This window comes from Oncorhynchus mykiss, chromosome 5 (genome assembly GCF_013265735.2).
Source record: "Oncorhynchus mykiss isolate Arlee chromosome 5, USDA_OmykA_1.1, whole genome shotgun sequence".
NCBI classification, from domain to species: domain Eukaryota; kingdom Metazoa; phylum Chordata; class Actinopteri; order Salmoniformes; family Salmonidae; genus Oncorhynchus; species Oncorhynchus mykiss.
The window spans coordinates 29,033,472-29,059,886 of record NC_048569.1 but is presented as its reverse complement, the minus strand read 5'-3'; the positions used below and the strand labels follow the sequence as shown (position 1 = coordinate 29,059,886).

At 42.6% G+C, this 26,415-nt stretch overlaps 3 protein-coding genes and 1 long non-coding RNA gene across 6 annotated transcripts in view; 3 read left to right on the top strand and 1 right to left on the bottom strand.

Annotated features, from left to right (window-relative positions):
- Nucleotides 1-101: 101 nt before the first annotated feature.
- On the top strand, nt 102-3,944 carry LOC110523568. The gene is made up of 4 exons (XR_002473465.2): nt 102-259; nt 1,915-2,066; nt 3,311-3,400; nt 3,538-3,944. It is a non-coding gene; the product is annotated as an uncharacterized LOC110523568 (long non-coding RNA).
- alad (aminolevulinate dehydratase) lies at nt 3,945-14,784 on the bottom strand. 2 transcript variants are annotated; one of them, XM_021602368.2, is made up of 12 exons: nt 14,647-14,784; nt 13,719-13,841; nt 13,092-13,142; nt 11,791-11,887; nt 7,541-7,676; nt 7,352-7,435; nt 7,127-7,215; nt 6,894-6,949; nt 6,707-6,794; nt 6,510-6,596; nt 4,681-4,810; nt 3,945-4,576 (listed from the first exon to the last, which is right to left on the bottom strand). In XM_021602368.2, exons 2-12 carry the CDS (start codon nt 13,832-13,834, stop codon nt 4,518-4,520), a joined length of 993 nt encoding a protein of 330 aa, XP_021458043.1. In that variant the 5' UTR covers nt 13,835-13,841; nt 14,647-14,784; the 3' UTR covers nt 3,945-4,517. The 2 variants fall into 2 exon arrangements, with proteins under 2 accessions (XP_021458043.1, XP_021458042.2); XM_021602367.2 differs by lacking the exon at nt 14,647-14,784 and adding an exon at nt 14,577-14,620.
- Nucleotides 14,674-17,562, top strand: LOC110523567 (transmembrane protein 203). Of its 2 annotated transcripts, XR_005051708.1 has the most exons (3): nt 14,674-14,805; nt 15,355-16,483; nt 16,629-16,662. XR_005051708.1 is itself a non-coding variant. In XM_021602369.2 (2 exons), the coding sequence occupies exon 2, from the start codon at nt 15,647-15,649 to the stop codon at nt 16,061-16,063; it is 417 nt and encodes a 138-aa protein (XP_021458044.1). In that variant the 5' UTR covers nt 14,674-14,805; nt 15,355-15,646; the 3' UTR covers nt 16,064-17,562. The 2 variants fall into 2 exon arrangements, 1 of the variants encoding a protein (XP_021458044.1); XM_021602369.2 differs by having other exon boundaries at nt 15,355-17,562.
- A 944-nt stretch (nt 17,563-18,506) lies between these two features.
- The window catches only part of tprn (taperin), a 29,362-nt gene continuing 21,453 nt past the window's right edge, over nt 18,507-26,415 (top strand). The window contains exon 1 of the mRNA XM_021602366.2: nt 18,507-20,797. Coding sequence (XP_021458041.2) covers nt 18,620-20,797 — 2,178 coding nt within the window. The 5' untranslated portion in view covers nt 18,507-18,619. The remainder of the gene's footprint in view (nt 20,798-26,415) is intronic.

Here is a 26,415-nt window from a genome sequence, read left to right as displayed (position 1 = left end):
GCCATACAGTAACACATGCATGACAGCAGCACCCAAAACATATAAGACCCTGCCCCAGAAAATAACCCTATTTCCTACCAACTCGTTTTATAGTAAGCATGACAGCTAACAGTTTGACTGGAACCCCACACCACATGGCAAGGTTTGCCCACTGAGGTCCAGCAACCAGTCATGAGTTGATAGAATGAAGTGGAATTAACCAGTCATGTGTATAATCATCAGTCTTGATCATATGGAATAATGGACACAACAAGGAATGGTTGCTATATCCATAAATTATACATATCCACATATAGCTACAACGTTTGCTAGCGAATCTTCTGAAGTTACTAGCTAACGTTAATCTTGCATTCGCAAACAAACAAACCCCTTTCTGTAAACATTAGATTGCTAGCTAAACCAAGGACTTGTTCTGTTTATAGGCGAATTGCTCTGGAAGCCAAAACAGCTAAATACGCCATCTAAACGTGAATCGATTCTCAATTGATTCTCGATTCTCAAACGTGAATCGGATTCTAATATCTCTACTTTCATATCACATCAAAATAATTGTACAAACGAAAAATATACACTTAATGTACACTGTTTTAATCGATTTTAACACAGTTGCAGCCGACAGTATTTTCCAACGACAACCCGTTTGTGGTATCCTTCTTCAGTTTCACACAGGTGTTGGGAGATGCATGTAACGTTAGTCCACTCTGTCTCCCGTAAACAAGCGCTGTAACATGGACATATGGCTGTGTGGGAACCATAAACCTATGTGTGTCAATTTAACCTGTTGTTTATTGAAAATGATTTATCGCTGATATTAAAGTTAAGGTCCTTCTGCTTCAAAAACGGTACCGCATGTGATGCATGTTAATAATATCCGACCGAGCATCGGGGCTCTTAAACTCCCCATAGAAGACGCTTTCGCGTCGTCCAATGACTCTTATGTGTAACGTTAATATAAATTAGTATTGATCAAAGGCCTGCTAGTTACATTACCGGCATCAACAATTAGCTATGTTCTACATACCTCCAACTAAAAAGAACAGTCAAATTAAAACAGACAATATTCGTTACGGTTTGTTTTGAAATGTATGATTAATATATTGAAAGCTACACATTTAGGGAAGCAAAACCTTTCAGCTCGCTAACTAAAGTACCTAAGTTAACGTTACCTAGCTAACGTTACGCGATAGCAAGATAAGCTACAAGCTAACGTTAGCTGTCATACGTTCCTAAATGTCACTTTGCAAGTGTGTCCTTAAACATTAATGTAGCTATATCAATAACTACTTTCCCCCCCAACATAAATTCGTATAATATGAAACCGTGAACCACCTGCCCGTGGACAATCTTTATGGAGACGAATCAAATGGCTAACCAGAGGTAGCTACTGTAGCTAGCGAACCAGGAAAAATGACAATGTTCTGCACCTGTAAGACTCGATTGTAAAAAATAATAATCATGAAATCATAAATTCGGGTGGTTGGTGGTCACTAGTGACAAACGCGAGAAGTCTCCTGTCCCACATGTTATAGACCCGACAAATGGATAACAGAACACTCGCCATCTCATCAGAATGGTAAACCAGACATTAAAACCAGGGGTAAACCAATCAAGTACATAGCAGCAATTGGTCGTTAGGGAATTATTGTGCACTATCAGAGAGGTTTATAAACACAAAACTAATAACAATAGTAAACAAATACACAATATATATTGTGTGTATAAAAGATGGGCCTACTCAATGTATTCTTGGGTAGAGGAAAATAGAATGAGCAAAATCATGTATTTGTTGAAAATATTTGACAAATACATTTTTTGACAGTTTAGCAGAGTGAGTTTCCTCTGCATTATTCATACATAATTGCTGATGCAGGCATCAGTGATGATGAATGTTCTCTCATTGGCTTGTCTGTGCAGTCTGCACACACCTCCAACAGCTAGAGCGCTTGCATAGAACTGAGCACCTTTCTTCAGCTCCTGTGACTGTACAAGCTACCTACCACAACCCATATAGTCTATGACCAAGATCATCTTCTGAAGCCAACCCATGATGTGACTCATCTTCAGCGGTAAGAAAATTACAACATTATATAACAAATAATTACAAGTCTAATATACCATCATTTACTCAATCTTTAACTAAAATCAAAATTGTACACATTCAATGAATGCAATAATTTACCATTTTCTAGAGTAATTCCTTTTCATGCTCATCAAAATAAGACACCTATAAGAGAATGGTTAGGATTTTTCTCAATTGGCCAAGGAGTTACAACTTGAAACCTGACAGGGGTGGTATCATTTTACCAGCCTGTCGCATAGCTTTGCTGGTTGCCCTTGTAGGTAGACTAAAGTGCAGGATTGTATTGTGAATAATCGGAATCTAAAGTTCTACTAATCTAACAAATTCACAACTACCTACAAATATAAGGGATGAATAAGAATATGTACATATAAATATATGGATGAGTGATGGCAGTGCGGCATAGGCAACATTATTAAAGTGGCATTATTTTTTTATTTTATCTTTACTTAACTAGGCAAGAACAAATTCTTATTTTCAATGACGGCCTAGGAACAGTGGGTTAACTGCCTGTTCAGGGGCAGAACGACAGCTCGGGGGTTTGAACTTGCAACCTTCCGGTTACTTGTCCAATGCTCTAACCACTAGGCTGCTCTAACCACTAGGCTACCCTGCCGCCCCAACTTAAGGTGACTAGTGATACCTTTATTAAGTCAATTTATTAAAGTGGCCAGAGATTTGAGTCTGTATGTTGACAGCAGCCTCTCTATGTTAGTGATGGCTGTTTAACAGAATGATGGCCTTAAGATAGAAGCTGTTTTTCAGTCTCTCGGTCCCAGCTTTGATGCACCTGTACTGACCTCGCCTTCTGGATGATAGCGGGGTGAACAGGCAGTGGCTCGGGTCATTGTTGTCCTTGATGATCTTTTGGCCTTTCTGTGACATCGGGTGCTGCAGGTGTCACAGAGAGCAGCTAGTTTGCCCCCTGTGATGCGTTGTACAGACCGCACTACCCTCTGGAGAGCCTTGCAGTTGAGGGCGGTGCAGTTGCCGTACATGGTGGTGATGACAGGATGCTCCCGATTGTGCATAATTTACAGATGACAAAAGATTGGCAGACAAAATAGAAAGCTTTGAAATTCACTGGAGTTAAAAAATATCTGTTCTCCTAACGAAGAGCCCTAGTATATAAGTAATAACAATGTAATGAACATAGGATGAGGAAAATACAAGCACTGAAACAGACACATACTGTAATATTGCACATTAAGAAATTGTGTCCCTTCTCAGTGCTGTCCTATGTGGCTGACAGCATAGTTTCCTGCTGCTGCCCCTCAGGAAAGATCAAATCAGCTACAGGTTGACAATACCAGCTCAGGGGTAAGTGTTTTGACCTGCCAAAATGTGTATGTCTAGTTTACATTAAGTTTCATGTGTCCTGTCAAATCTATGGGTGTGTGTAGGTATAGTAGCTGAGTAAAGCATGTTAAACTTCTACCTGTTTTTCTATTTTGCAGGGGAGGATGTGTGGACAGTCTTCAAAGGGGCACCATCCAGTGAAAACCCTCAAGCCAATAAGATTCTCTCTTAGATGGCTATTTTAGAGAGGGACTAGGGGTAGAGTTTTTGTACTTTGAAAATGCATCCTTCCTTTAAGATTTCACTGATTAGTACAGAATTAGATAGTTCTGCATATGTCTAGGCGGTACTTTTCCTCTGTGCTTGTGATAATGACGACTTGTCTGTAAACTCCTTGTTTGGGAGGTGGATATATCTGACAACACCCAAGTACAGAAGGTAACCAGCAGAGTTGAGTGTATCTGAACTGCAACCTATTTTGCTTTCATTATATTTAGTCAAATCTATGACAAACGTATTGAACAAAGTTATATGTAATTAAGAAAATGTTACTTGATGGAGCACATTTCAGACTTGATTGTAGCTTTATTGCTGTTATCTAACAAATCTCTATTTTCTGGGTCAGGACCATTTACCCTGGTAAAAAAAGATCTTTACAGGTTTCTTGACCCAACCTTACAACCACTGCTAAATGTCAGCGCTAAAGCCAGAGCTATTACAGACGTCACAGAGCTATAACAAGTCAAGGCCTATATTCTTGATACTCTATTTAGAAAACTATAGAATAGTAAATAATGCCCATAAAACAAAATCAACATATTTTATATTACCATTCTTTCATCTAACAGACAAACCCTTCAAAGCGAATTTGATACGCTTTACATATGTGTCTACTAGCGCCAAGACTCCCACCTTTGGTGAGAATTAGTGGTTGCTGCACACAAAGAAAAAAAACAATATGACGTAACAATGTTATATAGAAAAATAAACTGTAAATTAATGTATGAAGATAGATTGCCTGTTCTCACATGTCAGTTTGGTTTGAATAGACACCATTTGTCAGTGTAGGTCAGCCTTGCACAGCTAGGTAAAAAGGAGTTTGTCACATGATCCATCTTTATGTCCATCCTTCTGTCTGTTACTCTTTCAGCCAGGTGAGCAGTTGAGGTGTATAGTAGGTGATGATGATGTCAGCACCTAGAGCAGAGGGAAGAATATACAACTAGAGCAGTAGAACTCACTCTCTCTATAGAGAACAGAGCACTGTTCCTCCAGACCCAAAGTCTCCCATCCCCTCTCACCTGCCCTGCGGAAGGCAGTCATAGACTCCAGTACAGCGGTGCGCAGGTCAAAAGCTCCAGCCTGGGCCCCATGCCACAGCATGGCAAATTCCCCTGACACATTATACACTGCCAGTGGGTGAGTGGGGTGCTGGAAGAGACCAGAGAAGGATGGTAAGAAAGCGATGGAGCAGATGAAACTATTGTGAAAGATAGTGAAAACATGTAAGCTCAGCAAAAAAAGAAACATCTTCTCACTGTCAACTGTGTTTATTTTCAGCAAACTTAACATGTGTACATATTTGTATGAACATAACAAGATTCAACAACTGAGACATAAACTGAACAAGTCCCACAGACATGTGACTAACAGAAATGGAATAATGTGTCCCTGCACAAAAGGGAGGGGGGGGTTTTGACAAATCAAAGTAACAGTCTGTATCTGGCGTGGCCACCAGCTGAATTAAGTACTGCAGTGCATCTCCCCCTCATGGATTGCACCAGATTTGCCAGTTCTTGCTGTTAGATGTTACCCCACTCTTCCACCAAGGCACCTGCAACTTCCCAGGCATTTCTGGGGGGAATGGCCCTAGCCCTCACTCTCCGATCCAACAGGTCCCAGACGTACTCAATGGGATTGAGATGGCCATCACTGGCTCTTCACTGGCCATGGCAGAACACTGACATTCCTGTCTTGCAGGAAATCACACACAGAACAAGCAGTAGGGCTGGTGGCATGGTCATGCTGGAGGGTCATGTCAGGATGAGCCTGCAGGAAGGGTACCACATGAGGGAGGAGGAAGTCTTCCCTGTAACGCACAGCGTTGAGATTGCCTGCAATGACAACAAGCTCATTCCAATGATGCTGTGACACACCGTCCCAGACCATGACGGACCCTCCATCTCCAAATTGACCCCGCTCCAAAGTACAGGCCTAAATGTAACACTCATTCCTTTGACGATAAATGCGAATCCGACCATCACCCCTGGTGAGCCAAAACCGCGACTTGTCAGTGAAGAGCATTTTTTGCCAGTCCTGTCTGGTCCAACGACAGTGGGTTTGTGCCCATTGGTGACGTTTTTGACAGTTACAACAGGCCTACAAGCCCTCAGTTTAGCCTCTCTCAGCCTATTGCGGACAGTCTGAGCACTGATGGAGAGATTGTGCGTTCCTGGTGTAACTCAGGCAGTTGTTGTTGCCATCCTGTACCTGTCCCGCAGGTGTGATGTTCGGTTGTACCAATCATGTGCAGGTGTTGTGGTCTGCCACTGCGAGGACGATGTCCGTCCTGTCTCCCTGTAGCGCTGTCTTAGGCATCTCACAGTACAGACATCGCAATTTATTGCCCTGGCCACATCTGCAGTCCTCATATCTCCTTGCAGCATGCCTAAGGGAAGTTCACGCAGATGAGCAGGGACCCTGAGCATCTTTCTTTTGGTGTTTTTCCAGAGTCAGTAGAAAGGCCTCTTTAGTGTCCTAAGTTTTCATAACTGTGACCTTAATTGCCTACCGTCTGTAAGCTGTTAGTGTCTTAACGACCGTTCCACAGGTGCATGTTCATTAATTATTTATGGTTCATTGAACAAGCATGGGAAACAGTGTTTAAACCCTTTACAATGGAGATCTGTGAAGTTATTTGGATTTTTACGAATTATCTTTGAAAGACAGGGTCCTGAAAAAGGGCTGTTTCTTTTTTTGCAAGTTTTGTAGTCTTTATAGATAACTGATGAAAAGCTTGGATGTGTATTTAGTGTGGTGTGGTTATTTAGCTCAAACTATCAACACCACTCCCAGAGCCTGAAACACTGTTACCAGACAGAAAGGGGTTAATGAGCGAGAACATACTGACCTTGTCTTTGACCTCCCTCACTATGTCCAGATAGGGCAGTCCTGGCTTCACCATCAGCATATCTGCTCCCTCCTTGACATCTCTGTCCTGAGATAAAACCATAAACAAAACCTCAACCAGCTGGGTAAACAGAAGATCTCTGACACAAACACGATCTCCCCCTAATACACATGGACGGACTTCAGACACTTTCTTACCACAGCTCGTAGTGCCAGGCCCCTTGCACCGGAGGGCAGCTGATAACAGCGCCTATCTCCAAATGCTGGCTTGGACTGTGCTGCATCTCTACACACACATAATAATAGATCTTAGAACATCTTGTCAAATGGTAACGTGTAAGTAATGCCTTTTCTGCCCATCTTAAGTTTTACAATCAATTGTTACCTGAAGGGACCATAGTAACAGGAAGCAAACTTGGCACTGTAACTCAGCACTGACACCTGATGAGGAGGAGGAAATACATGTATTTTCTTGGACATTTTCATTCAGGAAATTCTGCCGTTTAGCAAATGGGTTCCTTCCTGAGGATTTCCTTAAGGCAAGTTTCCCTTTCCTTATTGAGTCCATTAGAATATGCGTTCTATTTTTATGTACAAACTAGTGCTCCCATCCGTTACCTTGTTGCCCATGTCATTAGACATCAGTGAATGTTTGATAGCTCCCACTCGCCCATCCATCATATCAGAGGGTGCAATGATGTGACAGCCTGTACGAGACAAACAAGAGATCTTAAACTATTGACATGGGTATAAGGCCTCATAAACAATATCAACATTGGTATTGATAAACACTATTTTTAGAAGTGAGTAGAAAACAGAGGGGTGAGGAGTGAACAAACTCACCAGCGCGGGCATAGGCCAATGCCACTTCTGCCAAACGTTGGCAACTGGCACCATTGTCCAGAGTGCCATCCTCCCGCAAGATTCCTGAAGGAGAATCAGAGGGCAGTCTTATAACAATGTACTGTCAATCAAAATAAATTATATTTGCATTAGTTTTAGACAAATGGAATGTGATTGAGAGTGACTGACCACAGTGTCCATGTGAGGTGTAGGGACAGAGGCAGACGTCACAGGCCATCAGCAGGTCAGGGAAAAGAGACTTTATCTTCTTCACAGCCAACACAGCCGGAGTATTGTCTGTGTCTGCACCCGAACCTCTCTCATCCTGAGAGGATGACAAGGTGTGCAAGAAATCTGGCGTCAGCCTTTTAAATACATACCAAGTGCATACAGATATAGGATCTTAAATTGAGACAGTTTGCTACAGCAGGTTAATAATCCTGCAGCAACAGGAAATGTGAATTATTCTGTGGATTATAATTCATTGACATTTATTGTAGGGGTTGATACATTTTACATTAGGTCAAATCAAGTCTGAAATGTTAAAGTGGAAATTACTAACGTAAGAATAGTTTTTAAAATTCTCAACAAAAGTGATCAAATTAAGATCCTACATCTGTATCGGTCTTTCTATAAATAATTAGGGCCAATGTGTGATATTGGGATCAACACTACAAAATGTTTTAAAACAAACAGAAATGATTTTCATGCAGTACCACATGTGTACTTAGAGGAATAAAAATGAATGTATGCATATTGGCCCATAACTCCACCTATACAACAACAACATACAGTCGTGGCCAAAAGTTTTGAGAATGACACAAATATTAATTTCCACAAAGTTTGCTGCTTCAGTGTCTTTAAATATTTTTGTCAGATGTTACTATGGAACACTGAAGTATAATTACAAGCATTCCATAAGTGTCAAAGGCTTTTATTGACAATTACATGAAGTTGATGCAAAGAGTCAATATTTGCAGTGTTGACCCTTCTTTTTCAAGACCTCTGCAATCCGCCCTGGCATGCTGTCAATTAACTTCTGGGCCACATCCTGACTGATGGCAGCCTATTCTTGCATAATCAATGCTTGGTGTTTGTCAGAATTTGTGGGTTGTTTGTTTGTCCACCCGCCTCTTGAGGATTGACCACAAATTCTCAATGGGATTAAGGTCTGGGGAGTTTCCTGGCCATGGACCTAAAATATTGATGTTTTGTTCCCCGAGCCACTTATCACTTTTGCCTTATGGCAAGGTGCTCCATCATGCTGGAAAAGCCATTGTTCGTCACCAAACTGTTCCTGGATGGTTGGGAGAAGTTCCTATCGGAGGATGTGTTGGTATCATTCTTTATTCATGGCTGTGTTCTTAGGAAAATTGTGAGTGAGCCCATTCCCTTGGCTGAGAAGCAACCCCTCACATGAATGGTTTCAGGATGCTTTACTGTTGGCATGACACAGGACTGATGGTAGCGCTCACCTTGTCTTCTCCGGACAAGCTTTTTTCCGGATGCCCCAAACAATCGGAAAGGGGATTCATCAGAGAAAATGACTTTACCCCAGTCCTCAGCAGTCCAATCCCTGTACCTTTTGCAGAATATCAGTCTGTCCCTGATGTTTTTCCTGGAGAGAAGTGGCTTCTTTGCTGCCCTTCTTGACACCAGGCCATCCTACAAAAGTCTTCGCCTCACTGTGCGTGCAGATGCACTCACACCTGCCTGCTGCCATTCCTGAGCAAGCTCTGTACTGGTGGTGCCCCGATCCCGCAGCTGAATCAACTTTAGGAGATGGTCCTGACGCTTGCTGGACTTTCTTGGGCGCCCTGAAGCACTCTTCACAACAATTGAACCGCTCTCCTTGAAGTTCTTGATGATCCGATAAATGGTTGATTTCGGTGCAATCTTACTGGCAGCAATATCCTTTCCTGTGAAGCCCTTTTTGTGCAAAGCAATGATGACGGCACATTCTTCCTTGCAGGTAACCATGGCTGACAGAGGAAGAACAATGATTCCAAGCACCACCCTCCTTTTGAAGCTTCCAGTCTGTTATTCAAACCCAATCAGCATGACAGAGTGATCTCCAGCCTTGTCCTCGTCAACACTCACACCTGTGTTAACGAGAGAATCACTGACATGTTGTCAGCTGGTCCTTTTGTGGCTGGACTGAAATGCAGTGGAAATGTTTTTGGGGGATTCGGTTCATTTGCATGGCAAAGAGGGACTTTGCAATTAATTGCAATTAATCTGATCACTCTTCATAACATTCTGGAGTATATGCAAATTGCCATCCTACAAACTGAGGCAGCAGACTTTGTGAAAATGTATATTTGTGTCATTCTCAAAACTTTTGGCCACGACTGTAGGCCTAGAACTATACATACTCTAAGCAGGGTTCATAAAGACATTGGCAAGCAAAATTCAAGGACTTTCAGGGACTTTTTTCAAGCACTTCATTGTAATTTTTAAGGACCTCAGTTATACAATTGTATAATTTATATAAATTGTACATGTAGGGCTTAATATAGAACCCCCCCCCCCCTCCCAACACATTATTTTTTTGCAGGTGTAACATGGAAAACAAAATGTATTTGTCATGTTATTTCATTACCTGATCATATTGTGAATAATTCCACTAGGCTTGTCATTATATCCAGAATATCCTACACAATTGTGCACAGTTAACTCTGTCCAATCTGTGGCACAAAGACAGACTCATTATCTTAATGCCTTCTCTGTTAAATCTAATGAGACCCTGCTGTCAATCAAGCAGACAACAACAGATGATCAATATCAATTCGCTAGAGATATTAGATCCAGGCACAACTGTCTTCACCAATGTAAGGAATGAGACACCAAAATATTCAGGACATTCCTTGTGTACACCTTTTTTCCAGCTCTTGGGCTGTTGTTGCATCGCATGCACTATCACAACAGCTGTTCATCACTTGACTGTCATTCTGACAATTCCTTCCTGGATCAGATGACATGTGAAAATTACACTGGTGTAACATCAAATGGACACAAATGCGCCTCCATCAAGTATTATGCATAATTATTGAAGAACTAATTTAATGGCAGTATTGACTTAGGTTTTAAGTATCAACGTAAGGTGACCCTTTTGGTTAGAAGCATTCGATTTTGCAATCGCGTACATCATTTATTTGATTTTCACCCCGTAACATAAGGAGAAACTAAATGTTACGTAGTTACACTGCATTTCTGAGTTACAAAAAACTGTCCAACAATTAGATCCAGGATTCTTAAAGGGTTCAAGTTCAATGTCTAATTTAACTGATTAATGCATAATATTATATAACAAAAATTTACACTGCCATAAATGCAAGGAAAGAAAAGTTGTTTTATGTCACACGATTTTAGACAAATCCGTCAAAACACCAACCATGATAAAAGGTTAAGCATAGGTTTTAAATCAACTTGTGAATCGTATTCAATATAGATAGCCACAATCCCCCCATATCTTAATGTAATGACATGGGGGGGAAAAAATGCTGATTATTATCAATGACTTATCAACAGCTGTAACAAGTTGTCCAGTGTAGGAAATCCTCACTGGTACCCTAGTTCATAGAAATACCTATATATACACACTCTAAACAAAAATATAAATGCAACATGCAACAATTTTACTGAGTTACAGATCATATAAAGGAAATCAGTCAATTTAAATAAATTCATTAGGCCCTAATCTATGGATTTCACATGACTGGGCAGGGGTGCAGCCATGAGTTGGCTTGGGAGGACATAGGCCCACCCACTTGGAAACCAGGCTCACCCAATGGGGAGCCAGACCCAGCCAATCAGAATGAGTTTTCCCCCACAAAATTATTATTACAGACAAATACTCCTCAGTTTCATCAGCTGTCCGGGTTGCTGGTCTCAGACGATACCACAGGTGAAAAAGCCGGATGTGGAGGTCCTGGGCTGGTGTGGTTACACATGGTCTGCGGTTGTGAGGCTGGTTGGAAGTACTCCCAAATTCTCTCCAATGACGTTGGAGGCGGCTTATGGTAGAGACATTAATATTAAATTCTCTGGTAACAGCTCTGGTGGACGTTCCTGCAGTCGGCATGACAATTGCATGCTTCCTCAAAACTTGAGACATCTGTGTCATTGTGTTGTGTGACAAAACTGCACATTTTAGAGTGGCCTTTTATTGTCCCCAGCACAAGGTGCACCTATATAATGATCATGCTGTTTAAACAGCTTCTTGATATTACAGCACCTGTGAGGTGGATTGACTATCTCAGCAAATGAGAAATGCTCACTAACAGGGACGTAAACAAATAACTGCACAAAATTGGAGAGAAATATGTTTTTTGTCTGTATGGAAAATTTCAGGGATCTTTTATTTCAGCTCATGGAACATGGGACCAACACTTTACATGTTGCGTTTATATTTTTGATACAGTATAGTTTACTGGTACCTTAGCTATTTTTGCAGGCACTCCGAAAATCAGCACACACTTCAAGCCCTTTTCCACAAGGGGGCGTAGCATGCCCTCCAGTTTATTCACTCCATATCTGAGAAGAGAAAAAAATAGATTGAGGGAGACACAGGGAATGGACAAACAACAAAGTGCTATTTCAATACAACTTTGAGGCAAGCAATTACATAGTGACACTTCATTAGCAATGCATTGTGATGTATTTGATCTCCAATGGCCTAAAATCATGTTTGCCTTGGGCAACAAACCAAATCAGTCTTAGTAAGTTAGATAACTGCCGAAGTCAGATAACTATCGGAGTGCCAAGTCTATGACAAATAGGCTTCTCAACAGTTTTTACCCCCAAGCCATAAGACTCCTGAACAGGTAATCAAATGGCTACCCGGACTATTTGCATTGTGTGCCCCCCCAACCCCTCTTTTACGCTGCTGCTACTCTCTGTTTATCATATATGCATTGTCACTTTAACTATACATTCATGTACATACTAACTCAAATTGGGCCGACCAACCAGTGCTCCCGCACATTGGCTAACCGGGCTGTCTGCATTATGTCCCACCACCCATCATCATATACGCATAGTCACTTTAACCATATCTCATGTACATACTACCTCAATCAGCCTGACTAACCGGTGTCTGTATGTAGCCTTGCTACTTTTATAGCTTCGCTACTGTATAAAGTCTTGCTTCTGTTATTTTTCACTGTCTTTTTATTTCTTTACTTACCTATTGTTCACCTAATACCCTTTTTGGACTATTGGTTAGAGCCTGTAAGTAAGCATTTCACTGTAAGGTCTGTTGTATTCGGGGCACGTGACAAATAAACTGGGATTTGATTTGAACTATAGACACAGTATTTTCAACTCTGACACATAATAGTACCAAGGTTTAGGGCTCAGTATTGGTTTACAGCCTACTTTATTGTAACCGAATGGTGCATGATAAGAGAGGGTTGTGAGGGACAAAAAGCTAATGGATTCTCTTCTTATCTTGGCCCAGTTGTTGGCTCTGGATCCACCCTGCCTCACAGTATTTATCTGGAGGTCACAGCCTTGCTCTCAATGGTCCCATCCCCCGCTCATTCTCACTCAATCAGATAGCCATGATAATTCTAATTGAAAGTATTTTTGTTTCAAAGTCATATGTTTTAAAATATGATTACAATACATGATACATTAATAGCACATTGGGGGTATTCAACTACTGTACCCAGCATAGATGAGCAATTATCATAGATGAGATTATAAACCAAATGAACAGGTAATCTGGTGTCATTACCTGGCCTGGCCAGGTAGACTAGCGATGGGCTCCACAGCATCAGGGCTGTCACTGTTGGAGAAAAGAACCAGAAAGCTGCCATGTCACAAAAACACATAGCCACCCAAATATATACAGTACCAGTCAAAAGTTTAGACACACCTCATTCAAGGGTTTTTCAGTAATTTGACTATTTTCTACATTGTAGAATAATAGTGAAGACATCAAAACGATGAAATAACACATATGGAATCATATAGTAACCAAAAAAAAAAACAGAGTTAAACAAATCAAAATATATTTTATATTTGAGATTCTTCAAAGTAGCCATCCTTTGCCTTGATGACAGCTTTGCACACTCTTGGCATTCTCTCAACCAGCTTCAAGAGGAATGCTTTTCCAGCAGTCTTGAAGGAGTTCCCACATATGCTCATTTTTAAAAACTTTTTCAAACATACGTGTTATTTCATAGTTTTATGTCTTCACTATTATTCTACAATGTGGAACATTGTACAAATAAAGAAACAAGCCTTGAATGAGTTGGTGTGTACAAACTTCTCACTGGTACTGTACAGTTTACCTTACTTTGACATTTGTATCACAACATCAAGACATCCTAGTGTCTATGTGGTAGAGGAGAGACATTACGTGATGAAGATGGGGTAGATGAGGTTCTCAGGTCTCAAGTCTGAGGCACAGGTCTGCCAGTATCTGAGTGTTGGGTGGAAATAGCCACTGTGGAGGAGAGACTCGACGGGTTGCATCTTTGCCCTGAGAGAGAGGAAGAGAGAGGTGTTTGACAATGGAACTTATATTCACGCCCACATTTCTGAGAGGCATTGGAATGAGAGAATGGTTTACACATTCACCCACATTAACTGACCAGGCACGCGTGAAACCCGACTTAAACGAAACAATTGGATGACCCTGAGTGACAGCAGTGGTTTTCACACAACGTGAGCAAGAGTAATTGTTCACATTTACGAAAGCACATCCCAGATCCGTTTAATTATATAATTTAAAGATTTATTAACATGAAAGGGTCTACATCTATATTAAAATGGCTGATTTTATTCAAATAACCAGGTAATTATATTCGAATCAAATGGGTGGAGATTGTCTTAGGAACTATCCATAAGCACGCGGACCAGAGAAGCAAAATGCATGCTTTGACACCTGACATCAAAAGTTCACAGCTGGAAACGAGTAACGTTTAAAGCGATACCTGACGAAAAAAAGCGCGTTTGATAAACTAAAAATACAACGATAGTTAAATGACTGATTTAGAAAGCAAGTTTACAATATTGTGCTTTATGACACACAACACCCACTATTAGTAATGCTTAAGCTAAATATGTTATTAAACAATAGGTTTAAAACAAAAATGACAGAAAGCTAACTTCAATTTATTCGATAAAGAATCATGTGCTCCATACACCAAACGGCTATAGCAAGCACACTTGCAACTCCTCCTGCTCATATTCTGCAGATGTATAACTTGTTCACCTTGCAACATCCAAAACGTAATTTAGCAGCATAAACTAACATACAACAAGGTTAATGTTCGTGTTCTTACCTTGTACAGTACGTCCTTGCTCATTGGCTTTCGCTTGCACTAGTCTCACGCACTAACCGGCCACCGTAAATTCCGTGAACGTACAAATTCTCGCGATTGTACACTATCTCAGTGAAGGAAGGAAAATATTACGAAAAAATCGGAACTCAATGAATTAAGGTAAAACCACAAACTGTTGTTAAAACCTTGTAATGTCATACAATAACCCCCATCAGTTCACACATGCAAAGAAGGAGAAATAGCTGTATGTGGTGATTGTAGCTAGCTAGTATGAGATGAAGAAGGGCTTCGCTACGAGATTCTGTAGATAGCGAGCTAGCTCATTGTGCTAGCACTGTCTGACTGTAGCTCAGCTAACGTTAGCTAACTATCTGAATAATCTGACAATACAGCATTTGATCGGTTAACTACTAGACAGATGTTATTCGTTTGCGATTTCAACTATCATCACTACTCTCGAACCATTGTATTTCTGAACGACACATCAGTTTCGTCTAGACTAACCTTACAGATTGAGATTGTTACAATGTTTGCAACTTTTGATACGTTTGTTTCAATCGACTTCAAGCTTGTTACAATGTAATTTGGTAAAAGGGAACTGAAGTAAACAGTTATTGTCACTGATGTTCAGTGTATGGCCATTTTAATAAATGGAAGTTACATTTTGTTGTCATGCTCTGAATAAAATATCTCTGTTTCTAAATAAAGGCAGAACACCTTGATTCTTTGAAGACATCCTCCACATGTGAAGCTCATCACTGGCTCACAGTATTCCGTCCTCTCTGCCCCCCACTGTCTTCAATGATGTAGATGAACTTTATCGTCTGTGCAGCAGTTCCTCTTCTATTGCCTTCTGTGGATTCCTGCCCAGACGTCCATGTCTCCTTTCCTTCACACTTTACCACCCTGAGTCTGGAACATCACCTCTCCTGAGTCGAACCAGTGACCAGCTCATCCCTGGTTGAACAGTCCACCTGTCTACTTCCTCCACCTTAAGGCAATGCTGTTCTCTCTGCGGGAGCTGGTCCAATGGCTGGGCTTTGCCACTTTTGAGCTCTTCCTCCAACTGGGGGCTCTGCTGGTTTTCAGCGTGCTGGTAGCGCTACGGGCTGACTTCTTTGACCCAGGGATGAGCTGGTGGCTGGTCTTCATCCCTCTGTTTGCCGCTGATGGCCTCAGCACCTACTTCACAGCCATCGTGTCCATCCGGCTGTACCAGGAGAATGAGAAAAGGCTGGCAGTGCTGAGGTTGCTATGGGTGCTGACGGTGCTCAGCCTCAAGCTGGTGTGTGAGGTGCTGCTGTGCCAGAAGCTGGCAGAGCAGGAGCAGGCGCGCGATCTGTGGTTTGGTCTCATTGTCTCACCGCTCTTCATCCTCCTGCAGCTGCTGATGATTCGCGCCTGCCGCGTCAACTGAGACCAGGGGCGGTTTTGTTTAGCAACAAAATCGAAAATCGAACTATGGGGGGAAAAAAACCCAGACCGGGTTGGCTTAGATAAGGGTTGGGCAAATTTGGTTGTGTATCAGCAGTTTTTCTCATGTTATGTCAGTCACTGACAGTCACTCAATTATACCATGTCAGCTAACATTTTTTAGATTGGTAAATTAGTCTTGCCAGCTATTTAAACGTTGTCTAATTATCGACCAGGGGGGCCCCATTGATTTTGTTACTCACTCAGATATCAAATTAAAAACAGCAAACATTTCACTCCCTAAGGTAGAATCTGTAGAATATCAGGAAATTAGCTGTAAAACTGCATATTATTCCTTCCGCTGTCACGTTTTGCTTGCAAGGTAGGGGGGCAAAAGGTAGGGCCCCCAAAAGGTTAGGGCTGGCTCTTAAGGCATGTTGGGGTGGCAGGGTAGCCTAGTGGTTAGAGGGTTGGACAAGTAACCAAAAGGTTGCAAGATCAAGGTAAAAATCTGTCATACTGCCCCTGTTAACCCACTGTTCCTAGGCCGTCATTGAAAATAAGAATTTGTTCTTAACTGACTTGCCTAGTTAAATAAAGGTACAAAATAAAATGTGTGTCTGGATGTATGGATGTAGGTACACAGATCCAGACCTCATGAGTTCAGAATTGTGACCCCCAAAGTTCGCCATCCCTGGCTTAGATTGTTGACAACATGTAAACTATATTTACTTTCAATGTTTATTGAAAACATAAATACATTTGCACAATGAGTACTTGCTGTCTCTCAAATACATTGTTGGTTAGCTAGCTAGCGAAAACACCTCTAAACAAGATATGATATCAATAAGAAGATACAAGCTGCAACGACCCACCTTCCATTCCCCTCATGGCAGGTTCTTGTCAATGGTCGAGTTAATTTTGCATGGCCCCGGGTAGACGGAGGTCTTAAGTGAATTATCCTACCCACCTTGGGCACCGGGCCATGCGAAACGAAATTCACTATTATTGCTAGCTATCATAACAACGCATGCATTCCGGGCCACATCGATGCGCTTGGATCACTTTCGTGACGTTGTGAGCCAACCCGTCTATACAGGTGGGTTGTTTTAATTAACAGACTATTGTCAAATACTCGGTGGACTAATGGCTGGAGATGAGGGTCATGGGTTTCCCCTCAGTTTCTGACCTCGTCTGAGGACAGTGTTTCCATGCGCTTTGTCTGCATGGCTCTCCCATGAACATTGCTGCCTGTGGATAAAATGTATCGTATTTGATCTGTGTTATGGTCCTCTTGTTCAAGCATGGCCTAATTTTATCCTTCAAAGTGTAATTTAATTCCTAACGTGAAATGTGGTGCTGGGGAGGGATAATTGAAGTACTGTCTTGAATTTGGTTAGACTGTCGCCAGTTTTTTTTTTCTCCTTTTCTTATCTGCTCGTTTTTGGTAACCTTGTTGTTGTTTGTATATATGTGTAAATAAACATTTAAGCTGGTAAAGTTGATAATGTAATATTATTTAATCTCATCAGAAATCTATGAAACATTAATCAGCCCTCTTTTGGACAATGCTGAACTGATTCCATGCCGTTATGTCCCATGTAGACTTAGATCTTTGGTATGTTATACCTTATGACGACGAAATGTGGGCACAAGGTGTCGCTATTTACATTGAAGATGGGCGTGTGACCCACTCAATTTCCTATGCCTAAACCAACATTGGCAAGGCCGTTCAAGTAATAAAAGGAACTCACTCCTGTATGAACTTTCATGGAAGGAAAAGTCATAATCGCTAATATCATGGGCAAGGCTGCATAAGCTTCATTTTGGAAAATAAAATACATGTTGAGCTGTTTGACCATTTTAGGCCTATCAAGCACCAATCTCTTGTTTTCCTATTATTACATGGATTAAGGTGAGAGAATCGAATATGATCCAATCCACAGGATTTCATCTAAAGTTTTCCCTAAAAAACTAGTAGAATAGTAGTAGGCATAGCTTGACCAAATTAATTATCTTATATCCAGCACCCTTTTATTTAGAGTGCAAGGCAACAGCAGGGACTTTAAATGTATTGGTCTTGGACACTGATGGTCGATAATTTGCTCTGCTCCACACACATCTTTAAATACTTTAATCTATTAAAACCATTTAATGGTACCTTTCATGTTTAGGTCAGTAATTAAATAGAAATTAAATGTATTTTTTAAAAAATGTTTTAAGAACAATTGAGGAGTCGATACGTGCTTTTATGATAAAATATTTATATTTATTCACTGAAAGGGTTAAACCGTAAAAGTGGGGCTGAACTGAATTTCCTTGACTGACAGTTCCTCTTTACTCAACAATAGAAAGAGGAGGGATTTCCTTTGATGGGTGGTACTCTGTGAAAATGGGGTGTATCCAAATCGATATCACCAAATGAGGTTGCTTCTTGGGGCGCTGTTCTTAAAACTGAATAATGACGTAGATTTACAGGTGCGGAGGGCGGGGCAGGAGTCACAGACAGAGGAAAAGGAACGCAGAAAGACCGAAAGAGACCGTGGGGATGTAAGTGTGTATGCGATTTTCGGCGCTGCAGGTACAGCGACATACAGCTTTCTTTCCCAGTCGGGGAACACCATCTCCCGGATACATTACATTTCTCCCCACAATGTCTGGTGGAGGAGAAGTCCGTGTTCTCCGCCAGGAGGCTGGGCAGGAGAGCCCGACGATGCCGGCCTGGAAACGAGAGATTCTGGAGCGGAGGAAAGCAAAGGGTGGCGGGTCTGGAGCAGGAGCGGCTGAGCCTTGCCCTAGCGCGAGCTCATCGCGGGTTAATGGCGAAGTAACGGGAAACAGCAGCGCCCCCAAAAAAGACAATGAAAGCAACGCTGATTCAGTTCGGAACTACACCATCATTCCAGCGAGCCAGCACTTTGCAGGCAAGCGTGGCAGTTCCCCCACCTCCCCAGAGCTCTCGCCGGTGAAAACAAACAAAGACCCCTTGACTGCCACCGACCCGTATGACTCGGAGAAAACGGTAAACGATGGCGAGGAACAGGAAAGCCTGGTTCTGCAGGACAGTCTAGGCCCATTGCAGGAGAACCCCTTCATCAAACTGGAGAAGGAGCGAAAGAAACGGCAGGACAGGGAGTGTGCCATTCGTCCCGTCCAGCACATACTGGAATTGTATGGCAGTGTACCTGGAATTCGGACTATACGCGCTGAGAATATCATTATCATAGAATCCGATCCGGATTACTTTCCGGGGGCCAGTGGAATAAAAAGCGGGTCTTATCTGCAGCAGAATGGGCTAAGCAGTTACAGCTCCCTCAATGACCTCTTGGACAGGAGAGCTGGTGGGGTGACCGAGATACGGGCAAAGGAGGTGGTTATTTATGACACCACACTAAGCAGGAGCGAGGAGAACTTGAGCACGCTAAGTCATCCTTGTCACGAGGGCGCATTCGAGACAGGAGAGGGTCAGGGCAGGGTGAGCCGCATGCTGCAGAAATTTGACAGCAACTACGGAAAACTGCAACCCAAGTCTCGCAGCACAGATAACCTACTGGACTTGGAGATCAGTTCAAGCAGGCCAAGACAACGACCCAAGCCACAACCAGATCTGGTGCCAAAATACAAATCACACGCCCAGCCTAGCTCACCAGTCCGCACCCTAGGCAACACACAGTCATCTTCCTCAGTCTTCCCCAGCTCCCAGTCTTCCAAACCAAATCTACAGCCCCCTCTTTATGAGCCTGACAGCATCCTGCACTCTGCTGGACCCCCTCAATCAGTATCTTCCTACCGCCAGCGTTTTGAGGTGAGTGGGGGACACAGTGTGGTTGTCAACCCCAGAGAGAAGGCAGATGGGCCCCAGACCAAGCCTTTCCGAGAGAGCGATTGGGAGAGCACAGAAGTGCCCCCCAAATCCAAGGTGCCATGCTCTCCGGAAACCTGCTGTGCTCGTGCCGAGTCCCCTGCCAGCCCCACCACACCCCTGATGTCTCCCCCCTCTCCAGGGTTCAAGATCCGCCCCTCGCCCCGCCCTGACCTCTCCCTGCTGCCTTCCGGGGACATCCAGGCTCGTGCCCTTGCCAACCTGCGCCTCCAGTCCCGCAACTCCTTCACCGTCTTCCCCAAACGCCACAGAGCAGTCTCTTCCCCGGAAAGCACGGCCCCCTCCAGCCCCATCAAGTTTCCTCCCTCCCAGAGATTGGCAGAGATGCCCACTCCAGGAGTGCCAATTCCCATTACCCCTCCACCCACCCCAGCAGCCTCCAAGAGGAAAGAGGAGGTGAGGGCAGCCAGGCCAACCAAACCAGACCCACCTCTCCCCACCGCCACCCAGCCCCCCTCCTCTCCATCCCCAGCACCCTCCTCGGTTCCCTCTGTCCAGTCGCCACCTCCAGAGGATGCCCCAGCTGACCAGCTACCTGTCACCAACATAGATGACATAGATGTGGACCCTTCGAAGCCTGTCTTCCCCAGTCCAACTCCAGTGGTGCATGGGCGGAAGGGGAATACCTTCACTGTGGTGCCTAAACGTAAGTCAGAGCCTCAGCCTGGCTCTCCAGAGCCCCAGGAGCCCTCCGGAGGGGCCCAGACCCCCCCCACGCCATCCCAGGCCCCCTACGCCCAGCTGGGTTCCCTGCTGAAGAAGCGCTACCCTGCTGTGGAGGAGATCGAGGTCATTGGTGGTTACCAGTCCCTGGGACGCTCCTGCCTCATCAAGACAGGCTCCACTGGCAAGAAGGTGAGACACAATGTCCAACTCGTGGTACTTCACATGCTGTTTGAACACTAATCTAAAGAAGCCTTTTTTTACAGTGATAATGTAGCCCTCCTTGTTTTCATTTTCCATTTGTGCTTTGTAATTTAGTATAATTAAACAATGTTTTTATGCAACTATGTATATGAGTGGGCCTAGCCCCAGTGTCTGGTCTGGAGCGTGAAGTCATGAGCTCTGCTTGTCGGCTACTGTATAGCAACCTAGTGGTGCCAAAAGCCCTGGTCTGCCCTAGAAAGCCTATGTAAATTACGATTGCCAGAATAATTTTTTAGACTGCTGTTTTGCTCTCTAATTTTGTTTATTATATTCAAGTTTGATCCCCACAATTAATTATTTTAAATTTCTCAACAAATTTAGATATTTAAATAGTGATCCATTCTGACTACTACATTTGTCTACACATAGGACCATGTGCTCGCGCCCTTATGCTATTGACATTAAGGTTGACTCTCAGGCAAGATGAAAACAACTACATAGACCATGATCCTTTGCTAGTTACGGCCACTTTCACCATGATCCTTAGTGGGGCTGTCCCTGACAAAATAGAATCTTGGTTGACCAAGAGACGTCTGTTCTTTCGACCAATCGATTGGTTGAAATGTTAAAACTTGTTTTTCCATATATAGACACATCCTGTGTTTTAATCAAATCAACTATATGCACTGAGCTTGTCTGATGCTTTAAGCGAGCTGTTTGATTAAATAATTAAGACACAAATGACTAGATGGAGTCTGACCACAATTGATTTGATTGTGCCGCCTGGCTCAGACTTGTGGCGCTGTGTTAAAAAAAGACAGCGAGTGACTGTGTGACTAGCATCCATTGTCTCTCTCTCCTCCCTGCTTCAGCGACCACTACGGAACATCAGTATTTATCATGCTGTCCGTGTTGCTGAAGATGCAACATCATTTTACCCATTTCTGAATGAAAAGTTATGTTACTGAAATCAATAATCTGTTTAGGAAAAACATTCCCTCAACCTCTGGCTCTCTTTACGTGACACATGTATGCCTCGCATGTACATGACCAATAGGGCTTGACCTATATCATAATCACATCAATAAATTGGTTATAACAAACTCTGAACACCGTAACGCGTGACACCAAAATGGATGCAGAGGACTCGCACTTCAAATTAAAATACTTCATGTGCCATTGGGAGTTTTCCATAGAAATAAGTGGATGATGTTGGAGCTATCACTATCAGCTGGTTTTAATGTCTATGGAGTGGGCTAGGCTAAGCTTCTAATTTAGGTCTGCTTTTCAGCCCTTCTCATTAGATTATATTGTTAGTGTGTTTGTGTGGCACTTTTATTTTGCAGTGTTTTTGACCACTGTCCCGCAAATGTACGTTATTTATTTCCTTGCCAGCGCTTTATTGGGTATGTCTTTGCTTGAAGCATACTGATCTGATCAACCTGTTACTTGATCCCCAGGATTTGGTTTGGAAAACCTGACTGGAGTTGGTTAGTACCAGACACCCACCTGTCTAAGTTATGGGACTGAACGGGCTGTCTATTAGTCAGGTTCACCCTAGGACCCTGGTCTAAGTAGGCCTGTTTTATCTGTCATTGTGTGGTGTCATTGTGTAGGCCTTTTACCAACAGGTTAATGTAAGGCCTCATTCCAAACAACCCTGTCTGTCCCAAAGAAGAAAGGAAAAAAACTATGTACAGCGCATTCGGAAAGTATTTAGACCCCTTGACTTTTTCCACATTTCGTTACTTAACAGCTTTATTCTAAAATTGATTTTTTTTTTCCTTCATCAATCTACACACAATACCCCACAATGACAAAGCAAAAACAGGTTTTTAGAAATGTTTGCAAATGTATAATAAAAAAAAATCACATTTACATAAGTATTCAGACCCTTTTCTCAGTAATTTGTTGAAGCACCTTTGAAAGTGATTACAGCCTCAAGTCTTCTTGGGTATGATGCTACAAGCTTGGCACACCTGTATTTGGGGAGTCTCTCCCATTCTTCTCTGCAGATCCTCTCAAGCTCTGTCAGGTTGGATGGTGAGCGTCGCTGCACAGCTTTTTTCATGTCTCTCCAGAGATGTCCGATTGGGTTCAAGTCGGACTCTGGCTGGGCCACTCAAGGACATTGAGACTTGTCCCCACCTGCATTGTCTTGGCTGTGTGCTTAGGGTCGTTTTCCTGTTTTGAAGGCGAACAATCGCCCCAGTCTGAAGTCCTCAGCGCTCTGGGGCAGGTTTTCATCTCTGTACTTTGCTCCGTTCATCTCTTCCTCTCTTCCAGTCCCCTCCGCTGAAAAACATCCCCACAGCATGATGCTGCCACCACCATGCTTCACCGTAGGATGGTGCCAGGTTTTCTCCAGACATGATGCTTGGCATTCAGGCTAAAGAGTTCAATCTTAGTTTCATCAGACTAGAGAATTTTGTTTCTCATGGTCTGAGAGTCTTTAGGTGCCTTTTGGCAAACTCCAAGTGGGCTGTCATGTGCCTTTTACTGAGGAGTAGCTTCCGTCTGGCCACTCTACCATAAAGGCCTGATTGGTGGAGTGCTGCAGAGATGGTTGTCCTTCTGGAACGTTCTCCCATCTCCACAGAGGTACTCTGGAGCTCTGTCAGAGTGACCATCGGGTTCTTGGTCAGATCCCTGACCAAGGCCCTTCTCCCCCGATTGCTCAGTTTGGGCAGGCGGCCAGCTCTAGGAAGAGGTGGTTCTAAACTTCTTCCATTTAAGAATGATGGAGGCCACTGTGCTCTTTGGGACCTTCAATGCTGCCAACATTTTTTGGTAACCTTCCCCAGATATGTGCCTCGACACAATCCTGTCTCGGAACTCTTGGTTTTTGCTCTGACATGCACTGTCAACTGTGAGACCTTATATAGACAGCTGTGTGCCTTTCCAAATAATTTACCACTGGTGGACTCCAAGTGGTAGAAACATCTCAAGCATGATCAATGGAAACAGGATGCACCGGAGCTCAATTTCGAGTCTCATAGCAAAGGGTCTGAATATTTATGTTATTTTTTATTTTTTATAAATTAGCAAACATTTCTAAAAACCTGTTCGCTTTGTCATTATGGAGTATTGTGTGTAGATTGATGGGGCTGTAAGGTAACAAAAAAGGGGAAGGGGTCTGAATACTTTCCGAATGCACTGTATATTACTCAGGCCTCTTGCTAAATGTAGGATATTCAACATGAAATTCTACTAACTCTACAGCAGGAATTGTCAACTGGTGGCCCGCTGGCCAAATTCAATTTGATTTGGCCCACAAATGTTTTTGAAATTCACCTCAAAATTATTTTAATGTAGAAAATCTATATCCTAAGTATTTCAACTCATAAATAGACATGTGATTGTGTATCAATGTAATCAAGGTTTCAAAATACAATATCTATTTGTCTTCTTGCGTCAATTTGCAGAGTACAAATTATTTATAATTATGTTCCGGCCCCCCGACCATCCGCACAAGACAAAAACATCCCGTCGGCTTAATCTAGTTGATGACCCCTGCTCTACAGGAAGTAATGCATATTTAGTAGTAATATTGAACAGGGAAGGCAGAAGCTGTTGATTTTTAGCACCAGCCATCAACATGGTTTGCAACATGGAGATGTGTTTTTGTGACCAAGGTTGGGATCAATTCCATTCATTAATCAAGACACTCCTATACATTTCAATTTATGAATAGAATTGTAACCCTCCCCAAATGGATATCATTGTTTGTTTATTGGCTATTTTTCTGAGCTCTAGGCTACATACTTGACAGTGCAGCACTGTCTCTGTCATATCCTACTCCTTTGGTCTCTAGGTATTACCAGTCTCCTGTCTTTACCCCTTTCAACCACAGCTCCCGTCACACTTAAGCAGGTTGTGTGTGTGTGTCTGTCCCTGTGTTTGTCCCTGGCCAGGAGACAGAGAACACAGGCAGTAATGAGGCCCCTCAGAAGCAATCAGTGTTTTTGTACTCTGAACTCTATAGAATTCATTAGGCATGCTATGTTTGGGCTCACCAAATTCCCTTGCCTTTGTTGTATGTACATGCATACTTCTCCTCCCGGTCATCATTTTACCACGGCCAAGGTTCCTCTGGTATTAAAGCTAGGGCAGGGCAGCAATTACAAAAGCATCAAGGGTAGGCCTATGGAATTGTGTGGAATTACTTGGCTATGGTTCTGTGTGAGTTTCCTTTTCAGCATTTGGGATGAGTTTTTCGAATGTGCTTTTTCCTATTCAAATCCATTTCAAGAGGAACTGAGCTTGCTGGATGTAAAGTTTTTCAAACACATCAATATAAGAGAGTGGATCTTGAAACCAGTGTATCGCCGCCTACTAGGTTCTTATGTTTCTGAAAAAATTTACTTCCACTCATTTATTGACCACGGTTGCTTGTTCAGTTCTGAATGTTGTACTGGTATTTTGTTGTCGGGGGGGGGGGGGGGGGGGGGGATTCTGCAGCGTGTTGGAGTTAAGTCTCAGCATTGCTTTCAAATCATTATGACAGATTAAAATAAGGCCCTTACATGTACATGCTTTACACCTAGCCCTACTGTAATTCTGTATTCATTATCTTGGATAGTGTGTTAGATAATCACGCTTGTCCTTTAAGCCTTTACTCTTTGCTTGTGATGTTATCTTTAAGGAGTGATAGTTGGTTATATAGGTCACACTGCACCAGGGTTGATTTGCATAAGGCTTTAATCATTTGATTGGCCTAGATTCTCTCAATGGTAATAGATTTGACAGAATGTGTAATAACATACAGTGCTTTCAGTAAGTACTCAGACCCCTTGACTTTTTCCATGTTTTGTTATGTTACAGCCTTATTCTAAAATGTATGAAATAGATTAGGTGGGGAAAAAACTATCTACACACAATACCCCATAATGACAAAGCGAAAACATGGTGGTGGCAGCTTCATGTTGTGGGGATGTTATTCAGAGGCAGGGACTGGGAGACTTGTCCGTTTTGAGGGAAAGATGAACACAGCAAAGAGGATCTGCAGAGAAGAATGGGAAAAACTCCCCAAATACAGGTGTGCCAAGCTTGTAGCGTCATACCCAAGAAGACTCGGGACTGCAATCGCTGCCAAAGGTGCTTCAACAAAGTACTGAGTGAAAGGTCTGAATACTTATGTAAATGTGATACTTTTTTTAAAATTGCTAAATTATTTTATTTTTTTAACTGTTTTTGCTTGGACAATATGGGCTATTGTGTGTAGATTGATTAGGTGGGGGAAAAACTATTTCATACATTTTAGAATAAGGCTGTAACATAACAAAACGTGGAAAAAGTCAAGGGGTCTGAATACTTTCCGAATGCATTTAATACCTTTTTTGGAACAACTTTTGGTGTATTTCTTTGTTGTGGTCTATGGCAATTCTCTGTTATTGAATAGAAATGGAGCTGGCAGGAAGAGATGGGGAGGAGTGGCTGGTTGTTTTTGAGGTTGGTGACCAGTTATTATAGGAAACAGGAGATGGCCCATGTGTTCGTGACAGAACGAGAAGAGACCATTCCTGCCATTTTGTATTCTTCCTGTGCTTCCATGTTGCCATTTCCATGTGTTTTCTCAGTGGAAGGCCTGGGCCTGGACCTACGCA

Excerpts from the sequence above, each read along its gene's own strand:
- alad (XM_021602367.2), bottom strand. The coding sequence starts at position 14,608 with ATGCTGCTAAATTACGTTTTGGATGTTGCAAG. Across the intron at positions 11,888-13,091 it reads AGTCTACCTGGCCAGGCCAG|ATATGGAGTGAATAAACTGG; the intron begins GTAATGACACCA and ends TTCTCTTCTCAG. Across the intron at positions 7,677-11,790 it reads TGCCTGCAAAAATAGCTAAG|GATGAGAGAGGTTCGGGTGC; the intron begins GTACCAGTAAAC and ends TCATCCTCTCAG.
- LOC110523567 (XM_021602369.2), top strand. The coding sequence starts at position 15,647 with ATGCTGTTCTCTCTGCGGGAGCTGGTCCAATGGCTGGGCTTTGCCACT.